This window comes from Amblyomma americanum, chromosome 4 (genome assembly GCF_052857255.1).
Source record: "Amblyomma americanum isolate KBUSLIRL-KWMA chromosome 4, ASM5285725v1, whole genome shotgun sequence".
Lineage (NCBI taxonomy): Eukaryota > Metazoa > Arthropoda > Arachnida > Ixodida > Ixodidae > Amblyomma > Amblyomma americanum.
The window spans coordinates 190,577,595-190,592,255 of NC_135500.1; the positions used below are offsets into that span (position 1 = coordinate 190,577,595).

The window sequence follows — 14,661 nt, forward strand, 5'->3', positions numbered from 1 at the left end:
GGGTAAAGGCATGAAACACAGCAGTAGAGCAAATCTGATCGTCCCACACTGAAATAAACAACTACGTGAAACTACGCACTGAGTGAATCCTTTCACAAGCATGCGCAGAGGCTAATAAACCCCTAGTGGTTGCTGTCAGTCGAACGCGACCTGAGCGACCTCTATGGCGACGTCAGCTAAGCCAGGACCGTCTTCGAGCCCAGCGGTCAGGTTCATGGTGGTGGTCGCCTGCAGTTCGGACTTGTCCACTGGTGTGACCGTGTAGTTTACCAGTACCATGTACAGCATGATCGTCAGCGCTTTGGTGATGAAGCCGGGCACTATCTGCACAGCACAGCCACCATGCAACGCTGAAAGATCGGACGCAGTCAACATAGGTTATGGTTTGTTGCGAGCCCTTAGAACCTTCCAAGCCCTGAGTTGCCTCCACGAAAAAAAAGACGCCGGGCAGGTTTCAGATGGTAATAAAAGCGTTATTATGTGCATAAATTCGCAGTGTAGACAGTGTAGAAATAGTAACTCATTTCAACAGAAAAAAAGGCCGACCAAAGGTTTTTGTCAAAACAGACGTTTCGGCTTCCGTATGGAAGCCGAATCATCTGTTTTGACGAAAACCTTTGGTCGGCGTATGCCTTTTTTTCTGTTGAAATGAGTTACTACCCGAGCAGACGAGATTTCGTCAGACCTTAGATTCATTTCAGTGTAGAAATAGCCGGTGAAAAAAAAAAATGTTTTTCAAGTACTACTTGTTATCAAGGGCCTTCGTGAAGCATAGCTAACCCAGCTTCTGTAGCCTGTCATAGCTGACGTCGAAACAGGGCTACAAAACTGCGTAAGGAAAGCGCTTTGTACTTTTCTGAGACACTGAGTCGCTTTGGTTACGGCGAGCTGATGAAACAGCGTGCGTTATAGATTGGTGTTGCCTTTCGCCACGCATTCGTCCCCTGTGTTACTGACATCAGATTCCGTGGATCCAGCGGCCAAGGGCACTTGGAGCGAATAACAGGTTAGCAAACACTAATGGTGCAAACACGTGACGTTGCACAGGAATACTAACACCCTGATGTGTTTTGTCATCTCACTTGCCTTGACCCATTCCAGTTCCTTCCAGCATTACTTGCTCTGCCGTCAATTATACAGCCAAGTTTTACATGGCAGCCCAGAGTACCAGCCGTTCAAAAGGCGACCACAGATTTATTGGAACGGACTATGTACGGGCAGTCTCAGCACTGCGTAGTAAAAATGCTTGTTACTCCCTCTAGGCTAGCGTTACTACAGCAGTCATGGTGACGCGGTCCTCGCTTCGCTATAACTTATGTAGAATGGTTATACATCGACCGAAACCTGGCGCAACCAGGAAACCGCCGATTTTGTAAGGAATAGAAGCGTCCCCCCCAACCTGGAGTTTATTTTTTGCCAGGCGTGGAAACGTTTGCGAAAAGTTAGAGCAGAGAAATTGTCGGGCCTTGATTTATTATTGTTTTCGTTTTCTAATGCTGACAACGCTGTCGTTTGGCAAAGAATGAACAGAGCTGTCTGGGCCATTTTTGGAACCCCTTACAGCTGCTTCTGCCTGCACGTGCTACAAGTATTAACCAGATGAAACACTTCATCAGTCAACTGATCCCGTTCGGCGTAAAACTGCTCGACTCTAAGGTCCTGTCGTGTAGCCTCTATTTGAGTGCACTCTCACCATTTGCAGCGATGTCATGCTGCCCATCTCGAAGGCCATGGCGTTGTTGGGGCTCGCCGAAGGCAGGATCAGGCTCAGCTGGCATATCACGTTCACCGGAAGCAGGAAGAAGTGCGGGGCTCGCCTCAGCTTCCGGGACTGCGGTGCACACATATTCACTAAAATTCACCGGGACACCCATTTTCATTATGTTTTGCTAACACGATAATGCGAGTACCTGCTAATGCTCTCGCATTAGCAGGCGTTGATGCCTTGACTGGAAGTGACGTCATTTCTGGTAGGACGGCGTCACTTCCTTCCAGCCAATAGAAATGCTCTGGTCTGGGGACGCCACTTACCTCCACTAATGCGCGAGTTTTAAGACCGTCGAAGCCTAGCATTTAAAGTGAATTTAGCGTTCTGTACAGCGCTTTGTACTCCTAGACTGTGCCGTGCACTCGTGAAAAAAAAAACCACTTAGCTTGCGCGATTTACGGGTGAGCTTGTGGGGCGTACTTGGCCAGCGTCGAGCAACTAACCGTTTCACAACAAAGCCCTGGAAGCTGTTTGCTCATGCAGAGGTCTAACTTCCGAAGGCAGTTTCCAGGTCAGCGGTGACAAAGCACTAAGCATATTTTTTGCTTTGTACTTAACCCAGCACCGAATATGTGAAGGAATACATTTGGTGTAGTTTCGGGCAAGAAAGATTCGCACAAGTGACAGTGAATCACTGGCGCGAAGTAATCTCTCGATGCTCTGTGGTTCACGAAAACACCAATCACGAGAATGGCAGGCCTTGCCCAATCATCAGTCTACGGGAGGTTCAACAGAAGGCCACTGCCGGCAACGAATTTCTACCTTTTTAAACTTTTTTTTTCTGCCCAGTCTGTCATCGGTCACTTGCGCTAACTTTTTTTTTACTCGCGACTGTGAAAGCTGCCGCTATGAAGCATTCAATGATGCTATCGCAGCGTCAGTCTAAAGTAGACTAAACATGCCCAGATTTGCCGGCTTGTGTGATGTGGCTTGCAATCTTGGATCGTTCGTTTTGAGTGTACGATAGCGAAGGCCAACATCTGTACTGAGATGTTGGAGCTAATGAACTAGTTTATAATAAGTGTAAGTCTTTAAAGACTGTGCGCCAGCAAGAGGCGGGCTAATCTTGGCCAGGATCGTAACAAAACTGCATTAGGGCCAGGCTAATTGTTGCGGTGTGGACATAAGTAAACGGACCAAGCTATTCGGTTGTAAGTGTCATCAAGCCTGTCCTAGCAGAAACCGAGACGTACTGCGCTTCCAAAAGAAGCCGCACCGGCAACCACTACCGTAGTATAGACGTCTTACATCCGGAATATCATTAGGCAACGCGAAGGCGTAGCGTACTTTGCTTCTGTCTGCACCTGCACATTAGTAGCTTGCACATGTTTCTTCGTCGCAACTTCCGTCCGCGCATACAAGAACGTGTGCACATTGTCGTCTACGGGGTTAGCTACATATACTGTACAATTTTGTCATCAAAATCCCACGACCGCACTCAATGTAGCCGCTGATGTCTACGTAGATACTCCTGCGCATAGCCCCCTATTGTGGTATTCTCATGAATTGCTTGTTGCAGTGAGAGATACTGATCGATGAAATTCCAGCTTCGTCAAGTCCTCCATGCACTTTATTGAGCATAAAAAAGTTACTGCCCTATCGCAGTTTCATAATATGAAGCCTTGTGCTATCAGCAACACGTTGCTGACTAATGTCGATTGCTCTCAGTATAGCACGATATGAAAGCAGCTAAGCAGAAACAGAGTGGATAAAATATTGCGAACGGGTTGAGAGGCTACACAATGTTTGTGACCGTTAAAAACGAAATTAAATGAAAATTGTTTTTTGAGGAAAGGAAATAGCGCAGTATCTGTCTCGTATATCGTTGGACACCTGAACCGCGCCGTAAGGGAAGGGATAAAGAAGGGAGTGAAAGAAGAAAGGAATAGGTGCCGTAGTGGAAGACTCCAAAATAATTTCGACCACCTGGGGATCCTTAACGTGCTCTGACATCGCACAACACACGGGCGCCTTTTGAGTTTCGCCTCCATCGAAACGCTACCGCCGCGGTCCGGCTCAGCCTCAAAGATCTGCACTTTTGATAGCCTCTGCTGGCATGTCATATCATAGCTCTGCTGGCATAGCCTCTGCTGGCATGGCACGGAGAAGGTTCAGCAGCAGTTAGCCTCATTCGCATTTCTGCTCATCGAACCTGTACACTCGGCACTTGATCTCCACTATTAAAAATCCTCTACCTCGCGAAAAGACACCGCTGCTTAGACGTGGCCAACTCACGAGCTTGTGTCCTATCCTGGAGAAGTTCACCAGCCGGCTCTTGAAGGTGGTGAGCTCCCCAACGCAGCCCATGGCCAGCATAGACAAGTACTGCTGGTAAAACGGCGGCACCGAGAGGCGGAGCAGCCTCTCTTCCAGCATCCTGAAGACACCGTTGTGCTGCAAGAACCAAGAGAGGTGCGCGATCTCAACCCAATGTTTAAGGGTTGTGATGTCTCCATCACAATCCTATTATAGCTGGTTAAAGATAACTGCAGGGCAAATGTCTGCGTCATTAACTTCCAGCTAGCTCTTTTTTTCCAAAGCAGGGGGAACCTTGCACCGGTACTCTTCCAAGCCACACTATTCGAGTCCATGCTAGCTACTGTTGCGTTTTTCTTTTCTTAGTATCTAATCAGTTACTCGTGAGAGACCAACGGTTACCTGCTCTGGGCATTTAATGTCGGCGCCATGTCCATGCCGTCCTGTTGATATTACGCAGAATGTCGTAATTATGCTCAAATTCTTTTTTTAATTAATGCAAGTCTCTTTCCACACTTAATGTGCCGCCGTTTATTTATTTTGAAATTCCCTGTGGCCACGATTTCTCGTCAGCTTTAGTATTTATTTTTTTATTTAAAAAATACTGCAGGCCCTTAGTGGGCCCTACCAGGAGGGGCGAAATGAATACAGCATAAGAATATGAAATCATGGCGCGAAGCATAAGTAACAAGAAAAATACGATGAGGCATGTTCAGATCTTACAAGGAAACACATAGATAAATACGAAAGACGAATATGAGGTAGACGCCAACAATTTGCCAATGGAATCAATGAAAATGATTACATCAGAAGGCAGCTTGTTCTATTCCTCAATAGTACGCGGGTAAAAATAATACTTAAAGGCATTAATTTTAGCTTGATACGAAGTTAACGAACGTGCATGCTGATGTCTTGTGGGAAGAGTTGTAAGGGGCGCAAGGTTAAGTTCGGAACTCATGGCGAGTTTGTTGTTTTGCAGCAGCAATAGGCACCAGTAATGATTGTGGCAGTGCCAAGGAGCGCATTTTTATGTGCGTTTAGGACAAAGCTGGCACCTCGGATGAAGCGCTGTGGCGCTTGGGAATGCGCACGATTTCCTCTCTCTCCCAGCGAAAGGAAGGACGAAAAGAGGTTTGAGAGCCAGCAAGAGATGTGAAGGGTCGCGTGACAGTGAAGGCGCTCCGCGAGTAGCCATGCCCAACATTCTTGGACAAAAATTTTGAATATTATAAAATAGTAAGGTACCTTTATGTAAGGTACTGTAAGGTACTGTAAGGTACTATAAGGTCCATTCTTTTCAAATGTAGCGAAATGTTTCTTTTAAAAGTGTTTTCATCGCTCGCATGGAGCAGTGAAGGCTGCCGTATATATAAAACCAAGGGCAAACGCTTTTGACGATCACAAAAACTTTAATAGCAAAAAAAATGCAGGCATTTAGACGGCCGGATATATTAATTGTTGTAGGGAAACCTTCCAATATATGAAAAAAATGCGTTCATAGACTCTTTCCCGTTCAAAACGATTTTGCCCAATATTGTCGGGTATGCCTGCCCGTGCAGTAGCCTCCGGATCGGAGCAGCAGCTGAGTAGCAGACGGACCTCCATGGCGGTCGTGATGGTGGAGGCGCTCCCCAGGATGAAGATGACGCCCCAGGGCAGCCGCTTGAGCATGTCGGCCCACTCGATGATCTGCGTCTGGTGCGACTCAGGGAGGATGTCCGCCGGGAAGAGGAACGCGAGCATGCCGATCACGATGCCCACCGACGCGTCCGTCACCTCGCTACGCACAACGCCAACACCTCTTTGTTTATATTTGATTTGATTTAGTAGGTTTAACGTCCCAAAGCGAATCAGGCTATGAGGGACGCCGTAGTGAAGGGCTCCGGAAATTTCGACCACCTGGGGCGCAGCTCACGGGCTTCTAGAATTTCACCTCCATTGAAATTCGACCGCCGCGGCCGGGATCGAACCCGCGTCTTTCGGGTCAGCAGCCGAGCGCCATAACCACTGAGCCACCACGGCGGGTGCTTTGTTTATATTTGACTGAATGCCTGTTAGTGTGTACCATGCTGGCACCAGCTACTCGGTAGACAAGGAAGTCAAGGGAATTTAGATTAATTATTATTGGCATCTTGGCCCGTCCACTTTAGTTTGCGCAAATAGCTCAGAGAAACAAAGCCATGACCCTTGTCAAGCGCTCACTCTCCATGTACGGGGCCTTAAAGCGAAACATACTCGCGACCATCGACAAGCGAACTTGTCGAGAGGCGACGGGGGTTAATAATTTTATAAGTTACTCCGGATAAAAAGTAACAGGACCAGATAACACGTAGTTACGTACTGGCTCACGTCACAATGCCCGACAGGGGTGAAAACTTTGTAAAAATTAACGAGAGAAAAGGTTGTTTAAACACATGTGAACGGTTTTAAACTTAAAAATAAAAATGATGCGCCAACATCACACTCAGTGCTCTTGAAAGGTCTTGTGGAGCATAGGAAAATGTTTCATGGGGCAGCTCACCACAAACAAAAAAAGTAATGATTTGATTTGTAATGTATGGCACTGTATTGCCTTTCCATAGCACTTGTAGACTTTCGTATTTAACTGAGGAATCCGCCTCAAATTTAAACAACGGAACTCTACCGTAGCTCACCTTTCTATACCGAGAATGTGTCCCCATCCGTTCTCCATGAATATGGGCTCCCGTAATGCCAGCAGAATCAAGGCAGCTCCCACCAGGAAAGCAACGATGTATTCGCCGTAGCTGGACAGGAGCGTCGATTATTACTTTACCTTATCAACAATTACATTAGGCACAGATGCAGGAAACATATGAGCTTTGTAATTTAGGGCCGCTGAACGTTGAGTTCAGTGGTCTTTAAATACAGGGCACGTGTCAGAAGCGGGCTATTAATCTCCGCGTTTGCTACAGAAAGAAATTCATTCGTAAAAGCACACTTGAATCAAATAAAAGGCAAGAGTTAGACAGAATTAATTGAGGCTTTAAAGCTAATAATAAAAATATTGCCTGATCCGCACCACTGATGTATAACAGGCTTAAAACCAATTGTAATAGGAAATGATCTCCGAGAATGGACAAATAAGCTTTGGCTCGCTCGAAGGTGGAAAAAGCTACTAGGGACGGGAACAGGGCAAGGCGGCCCCTCTTTTATAGGGGTCGTGGGGCTACTTCTTTCGAAGCACTTTTTTGCTTCGCAAACCCACTCTCGCAGCGCCAAGTTTTTTTGTTTTTCAAAGGGGGCAGGATTGCCGCTGTCACTATAACGACAATCAGACAATTAGTGTGGCCACTTCACGACCTGAAGGCGTTAAGGAGATCATTTTCTTCTATTCACTCCAATGCATTTCGAACCATTTTCAAAAAGGTCATGATTTTAACATTTCGCCTCTTTGACGTCAGGGAGTGATGCAAATGATAGCACACAACACAAAGTTTGGTATGATATCGTATGTTATTTGTGCAGTATAGTATGGTATGGTATGGTATGGTTTGAGACACTGGCGACTAAGTTGTGTATCGATTGATTACCACGTTGAAATGTAAAAGAAACAAGTTCCGCTCCCAAAATGGAAGTTTCACTTACTATAAAAGGGGATAACAAAATGAAATACCCGTTTCGTCGCCAGCGGCCGCTTTGTCAAGCAAACTGTAGTCAGTCGAGAATGTTTTACGAGGATCCCTGAGGCTATGCTCTTCTCTCTTCATTCTCTTTCAAACGGTGATCACGGATTCCTTTTCGATTTTGACAGCACGATCTTGTGGCGGCAAAATCTTTAGTCCAATTTGCTCAGCAATAACGGCCTTTTTTTGCTGTCGACAAATATCAACGTCGGCAAGTAAGAGCGATAAATTATTTTAATTAAGAACCGGAATTGGGTGGAGTTGCCCTAAGTGTCCCTTTAACGAAAACAGCAAGCCCAGGCACGGCATAGTCCTTACTGCGACCAGCCCGTCATAGCAGCCGCTAGTACTGAGGAGGTTGAACCCGCCCAACGGTTTTAAGAAAACAGAATGCCGGACGTTGTGACGTAGGTGAATATCCCACTTTAAGTTGTCCATGAGTACAGTACGGCAGCAGTGTTTATAGTGCGCTGCTTATTTAAGCTCCTACTCGTATTTTGGGGACAACATCGGAGAACAGGAGCAGCAGTTTCCAACATAGCCAAGTTCTTATTAAAACACGAACTATACGGGGGCCGAATTAAGGTACAATAAAATCACAAACGTGCCACAAACGACTCCATTATCCCCATTCCCCCCCCCCCCCCCCCTCATTGTGACCATTTTGTGACTGTTTTGAGATTGTGATCGTTCCGTAATTAGGTCCCTGATTAGAGAAAGCTGAAGTGTAGATGTAATCTTACGTGTGTCGCGAAAATGCGACTGCCCTTACAAAAACGGTCTATAGACAGTCTCTAGACTTCTTATATAGGCTCTATTGCTTTCCTATAGATATTTAGTTTTGTCTATTCATAGTCTATAGGTTTTCTATAGACAAAAATCTACTATAAGTGTATGGCCATAAATCTACCGATTGTCTATGACTGTCTATAGGATTTGTGTTGCCTGTAGATTGTTCTGAAGGACTTGTCTATAGTGAGTCTACAGACTTTATAGACAAAAGTCTATGGACAGCCTATAGACTGTCTAAAAAATTGTGAGGGTGGGCTGCGCGTTTCAGCTCAGTCTAGCACGTGTGCACGTGTCGTTTCTGCGTACCTCATACGTCCCATGATGTGAAGACGGTCTCGGATAACGACGTCGCTGGGCGGAGCTTCATTTATCTCGGGGATGTCACTGTCGGAGAGAAAGATGAATTGAAAAATATTCATTTCGCAAAATCTTAACAAATTGTAATCCCGAAAAACTTGAGCTGGGTAGGATTCGGACCAGCTCAGTCAGTTATCGGCGAGTTAACCGTAAGTTCGGTCGAGCGAGTTTTTTAGGAGTGCGTAAATCTACACCACCGTGCCCACCTGTGTTGTGTGGCAGAAGCATTACACACCAAAGACTTCTCATATCGGATGAATATTTTTTGTTATTATTATATGCGCTTGTTATGCAGCAAGTTTGACGCCTCGTTTAGAGCAATGGGCTGAACTCGTTACACTCGTGAACAGGCTTACACTCGTGAGAAATATAAAAGGAAACAAACTTTCAGGTCAAAACGGCGAAATTCAATGTTATTTCTCACCTAAAATTGAGAATTACTTTAGGATATTATACGGGTAGAGAAAAACTAGCGAGGAAGAAAAAAACGTGCTTGTCACAAAATTCCGGAGGAATCAGTAAATGAATACTTAAACTAATTTCCACACACATTTCTCACGACTGTATACATCAGGCGGTTTATCGGAAGGCTACTAGGTGAAATGACTATGCGTCAAGAGACGGAATGCAGTATTTTGCTTTGCTTTTAAACACAATGACATTATTCTCAGTTAACACCCCTGTCAAGGAATTTACGGCGCTCACAGCGAAATGATTTATCGGGAGTTCGGCCGCACTCACTCAGGATGCTGATATTTGCAGTCTGTGCTATTGTATTTAAAAACCTCGACGGCTTTCACAGAGATTGCTAGCTTCTCTTTTTTTTTCGCAAAGTGGGCGGCCACTCACTAGTCCCTGGTGTGGACGAAATTGATGATCATTGCGGCGATTATCATGAGCATCAAGCAGAATGGAACGTGCACCAGCAGCCATGTGGAGTAGTTGAGGCTGACATCTGGCAAATCGATGTTCCTTAAAGGAAAAGAAAACAACGCATGGGGGTGAGACGGCAAGAGATATCAATTCAATTCAATTAAACTTATTCACCAGACATTTCTGGGTGGTTTCCTGGATAAAAGTTGCTAACGCAGCTTGACGAGGTCTAGGAAACCAATACAAGGCAAACCGTACAGCATGCGACAATTAATTTGAAACCATCAGTAACTATAATGCATATTATAACAGTCAAATGGTAAAAATATAAAGCATAGAAAGAGTCAATGATATAGTACAAAAAGTCATGAAATCCCTAGCTGAACAGAGAAAAAGAAATAAAATAAACAGACAACTAAAGATTACACACTTTCAAAACAACGAAGCAAACACAAGTAGGACACCGAAATAAGCAACACACCAAATAATAATAATAACAATGATATAAAGTGAACACAAGTATTCACAATGCTACAAAGTATCTCCGTAGTTCCTTTCTGTTATAGATTAGCTGAAATGCGTAAGATTAGGTACTAAAATAATACGTTTGGACTAGAAAATTAATAGCTTATTATTAAGAAACTTCCATATGGGGCTTACTGCCAGGTTCAAGGACGCTAGAATTGCATGTATACCTAAGACTCTCGTTCTGAACAGAGTGGAGAGCTTTTGCGGGGCCGAAATCAATCAGGAAACTTCAATTCATTTCGGCTCGAAATGGTTAAAATAGGCTTTGTATGGGTGCGTCAATGGCACACCCGGTATAGATGAAGGAATTGAACTGATTTAAGACTTGTTCGCGCAAGACAAGCGAATTATTTATACCGCTTGTGAACACAGAAAAACTTGGTAATAAATAATTGTATAAATATTGAGGAAAGTTAAGAAGAGTGAAGCCCCAGCCGATGTGACCCGAAGCATAAGCGCTGCAGCAAAGTTGCATTACGAAAAATAATGCGCATGCAATACAATGTGCAATAGTACCCAATAATTCAATACAGCGCGCACGCACCAGAAAATGACTCCAGCAACACCAGGTATTAAGAGACCTTAAACACAAAATACGATAACAAACAAGCTAACAATCACAGTAAGCTAACAATGACAAGTTCAGCGTTGGCATAGCCCTCGCGTTGCACTGTGCGTAAGAAACAATCGGGGACTATCCATTCTCTATTTATTTCGTTCGTTTTAAAGCTAGTTTTTCTACTATGCCAGCAAAGCCGAGCAAGACTGTAGGTAGAAAGCTCCTATGGGTATAGCAAAATTAGTTTGAAGAAAACACGACGGGCGCTCGTAGACAGATGACTTTTGAGACTGCACATTCCGTACGTTCCAAGACGTACTTTATCAAGTACTTCTTGAGGAGGTCCTTAGCGTTGGATGCCCCGTACGCGGCTGTTGTTCCGAAGCTTGCTCCGTACGTCAAAGCTAGAAGCACGGCGGTCCTCAGAACTTTCGCTTTCCTGAAAGACAAAGATAGACATCCCTCGTTTGCGTGTTATCTATGCATGCTCCGTAGTGCAAACATAGCGTAAACGTAGCGCAACCATGCTCCGCACTGCCTCAGCGACAACAATAGCTTTTCCCTTAGACAGTGCGATAGCTCGCTTCTGAGCGCGTACGGAGTGCTTATTTGCCGTCCTTACGAGTCGTCAACCGCTGCGCGTTCCGCTCGCAGCCAGGGGTGTTTTTTAAGCGAAAGGCGCAGACCTCCATGCATCATGGCAAAATTTTGTGTGCGTGTCACCGGTATTGCTTGCTGCTAAAAACTGCGCTACCTGCTGCGGTTGGAGCGCAGAGCGAACGAAGCAGTAAGGCCTTGGAACAACAACAACAACAACAACAACAACAACAACAACAACAACAACAACAACAACAACAACAACAACAACAACAACAACAACAACAACAACAACAACAACAACAACAACAACAACAACAACAACAACGACAACAACAACAACAACAACAACAACAACAACAACAACAACAACAACAACAACAACAACAACAACAACAACAACAACAACAACAACAACAACAACAACAACAACAACAACAAAAATACTCTTGCGAACCCAGAGGCCCAACATATGTTACTGCAGCATTTGGAGCAACCCTCTCAAATTCTCTTGACAAGTTTGTGGACGGCTGTAACAACGTAACTATTCATAACGTGCCTGTGTTACTGAAAAGAACACGAGACGCAGCAGTAAAGGCACCAAGAATGAGAGAAAAAAAAAACGAAACAGTGACTCGAAGGCTTTATCATGCTGGCCAAAGAAATTATAGCGTGTAATTATTGCCTGGGCACCGAGTTTGAAGTGGAAACCGAGGAAGAGTGATGGAAGAGAACTTACTCTTTTTCTTCCAGGATAATGGCCTCCAGTTCGCCTGTAACAGCAATCGAGACACGAGAGAAAAACGTTTTAGACGATAGCATCAGAAAACATGCCACGCAGAATACGCATGCAAAGCTTAAATCAGGCTCACTGCACTCGCTCTTTCGACGAGTTGAGCACAAAGGGATGCACAGAGTTAGAGCACGGCAGTTAAGTTGATGGTTAGTTTAATGCAGGTAGTTTCTGACAAAAAAAATTATGCTTCATGCATTCTTGCCACTTCACGTATCCTTCTAGCACTTAGAATGCAAAAGCGGCCAAGATGAAGAAATCTCTTAGATGCCCTGATGGCAGCTTGTGAGAATTAACACCCGGCCCGAGCGAACCAGATATATAATGACTACCGGGCGATGCGAGTTGCTGAAACAATCATACAATATAGAAGGGCGTTTATACTGATGTTAATGCGCAAAGTATATTGCATAGTTTCACTGCCAAATCATGCTAACTTTATACAATGGTTTGTGGGACACGCTTCCGACCCTCAGAACACCGCAAAAAATGGTCACTATGGGAAATTCTAAGGAATACAGAACTGGACATTTTGCAGAAGCGGAGGCCATGTCTCAGAGGGGCAGCAATGACGTTATCGGAGTAGAGAAAAAAAAGTGACAGGGACTCTTAACCTCCGCCTTAAGGGTATGACGCGATAGCGGAATTGGTCATTCTCTACACTCATAGATCCCTGGGAGTCCTCATACCACGCCTTGCGCCGTGGTTCAGCGGTTAAGCGATGCTACACTGTCACCGTTGAGCTTGTGCGACCCAGTTTGCTCTTCCCGAGCAATTTCTAGCGACCAGCAATGAATCTAATTGCTGCCTCTATTTGCTCGCTGTTCAGTGGGCAGGTTGCCACCCGCCATGGTGGGCGGGTTGTGATGGCGTCACGTGACCTAGGTGATAGGTAGGCCACCAGCTTTTTTGCTCACACCGCCGACGACACCGAATTTTCTTCAGAACGGCAGCCTTAACGCTGCCGCGTTAAGAACTTTTCATTCAGTGTAAACCGAATAAACGACCTACAGAGGTGTGCGTTTATAGCACTAGTTTTTGCCTAACTTCTGCTGAAGTTGTGCTGAACGTTAGGCGCAATTCAGAGTTAGCAACAAGAGTCTAATTTTGCGGCGGAACACTCATGCCACCAGTCGCTGAAAACAGTCGAAACTCACGTGCTCCGCCCAGTCCATATTCATGGGCCTTGGCACTTCCCTCCGTTCCTGGACCGCCTAGAGCCTCTCCACCATCCGCGTTAGGCGCCCCGCCGCCTTGATCTCCCTCGTGGTCACCCTTTGACCGATCTTTGCCGGCCGGACGCGAAGACTTCTTCATCTCGTCATCTTCCTCCGGCTGCCAGTCTACGCCACTCGAGAGGCTGTCGCGGTCCTTATTCTCAAGCTGGCTTAATGGCGTCTCCGGATCAGCCCCTCGATCCGTGTCTGCGGTGGCAAACACCTGGTGCAGGAGGCCGAAAACGAGAAATAAATTAATGAAGAAAAACGAGTGCATGAATGGCATTAAGACCCTGCGCACTCAACTCCGGGGGGAAAAACAACAGCAATAACGATAGCTTTGTCACGTTCTCCTCTACATCAAGAGCATCGACCGCCAGGCCCATCTGGCCCATCTGGAGTCATGACCATGCAGGTGGGCAGTAGAGAAGCCTAGTGCCCACTCGCCTTGCGCTTGTTTTCTGTTATACTGAAGCAACAAATGGTGTAGGCCGTCTACCTCGCGCCTGTTGTGTGTCGAAACCAAAAGCTCCCTCCGTAACCCTCTGATTTTTGAAGATCGTTGAGGTCAGCCAGAAACGGGTGGTCTAATCCTATGAGCCAGATGGGACAATAGGGCCTTTATGTGGATTATCCCATGGCGTTCTTGTGGAGGAAGGCCTCATTCCTCATCGAAAAGGATGGAAGTACGAGGAACCCAAGGGTTTCTTTGGATTCCTAAACACTTGAGCAGGGGATATGAAGCCCACAACATGACCCGAACATGGAAATTACTTGTGTTTAGAGCAACAAGGCATGAATTAACGACACATACGGCCTCGAAAACCTCTATGAACCTAGACGCGAAGGACGTATATTTAGACTGAATCTGACTCATGATAAGCACGGAAAGCTCAGCATACATGGTGCCAACTACTAGCTTCCAAGCACATCGTTCACTGGGGAACATGCTGTCTGTAGCGAAGCGATATTGCCAGCGTTTTCGGTCCGGCGGTGTCGACACCTCATATAACTTGGATTCAACAGTTCCTAGATTCACAGTTACTTGTGACAAACACTATAAGTCTTATGCTGTGTCCCCTGAGGCAAAAGTAGTCCTGCCGTGACGAATCGGGAAGATTTGCGGTCACTATTTTGAACTAAGCGTTGTCACCTCCACTAATGCGGCACTGATCCTTGTCGTCAAGACAGCCTGCGCATCATCGTTTTCCTTGTCATTATTACTTTCTGGCCCGAATAATATCGTCCAAAATAAATAATCGTTAACTCACCCTATT

The 14,661-nt window shown here is 45.6% G+C and overlaps 2 protein-coding genes across 2 annotated transcripts in view; both read right to left on the reverse strand.

Moving 5' to 3' along the window:
* LOC144130497 (solute carrier family 13 member 4-like) lies at window positions 1-12,136 on the reverse strand. Its single transcript, XM_077664412.1, has 9 exons — window positions 12,114-12,136; window positions 11,097-11,216; window positions 9,667-9,789; window positions 8,767-8,844; window positions 6,679-6,789; window positions 5,624-5,804; window positions 4,004-4,162; window positions 1,694-1,831; window positions 1-324 (listed from the first exon to the last, which is right to left on the reverse strand). The coding sequence occupies exons 3-9, from the start codon at window positions 9,717-9,719 to the stop codon at window positions 136-138; spliced, it is 909 nt and encodes a 302-aa protein (XP_077520538.1). The 5' UTR covers window positions 9,720-9,789; window positions 11,097-11,216; window positions 12,114-12,136; the 3' UTR covers window positions 1-135.
* The window catches only part of LOC144129938 (uncharacterized), a 16,181-nt gene continuing 13,629 nt past the window's right edge, over window positions 12,110-14,661 (reverse strand). Inside the window, exons 9-10 of the mRNA XM_077663994.1 lie at window positions 13,325-13,607; window positions 12,110-12,147 (exon numbers count right to left, since the gene is read on the reverse strand). Of these exons, the coding sequence (XP_077520120.1) occupies window positions 12,110-12,147; window positions 13,325-13,607 (321 nt within the window). The remainder of the gene's footprint in view (window positions 12,148-13,324; window positions 13,608-14,661) is intronic.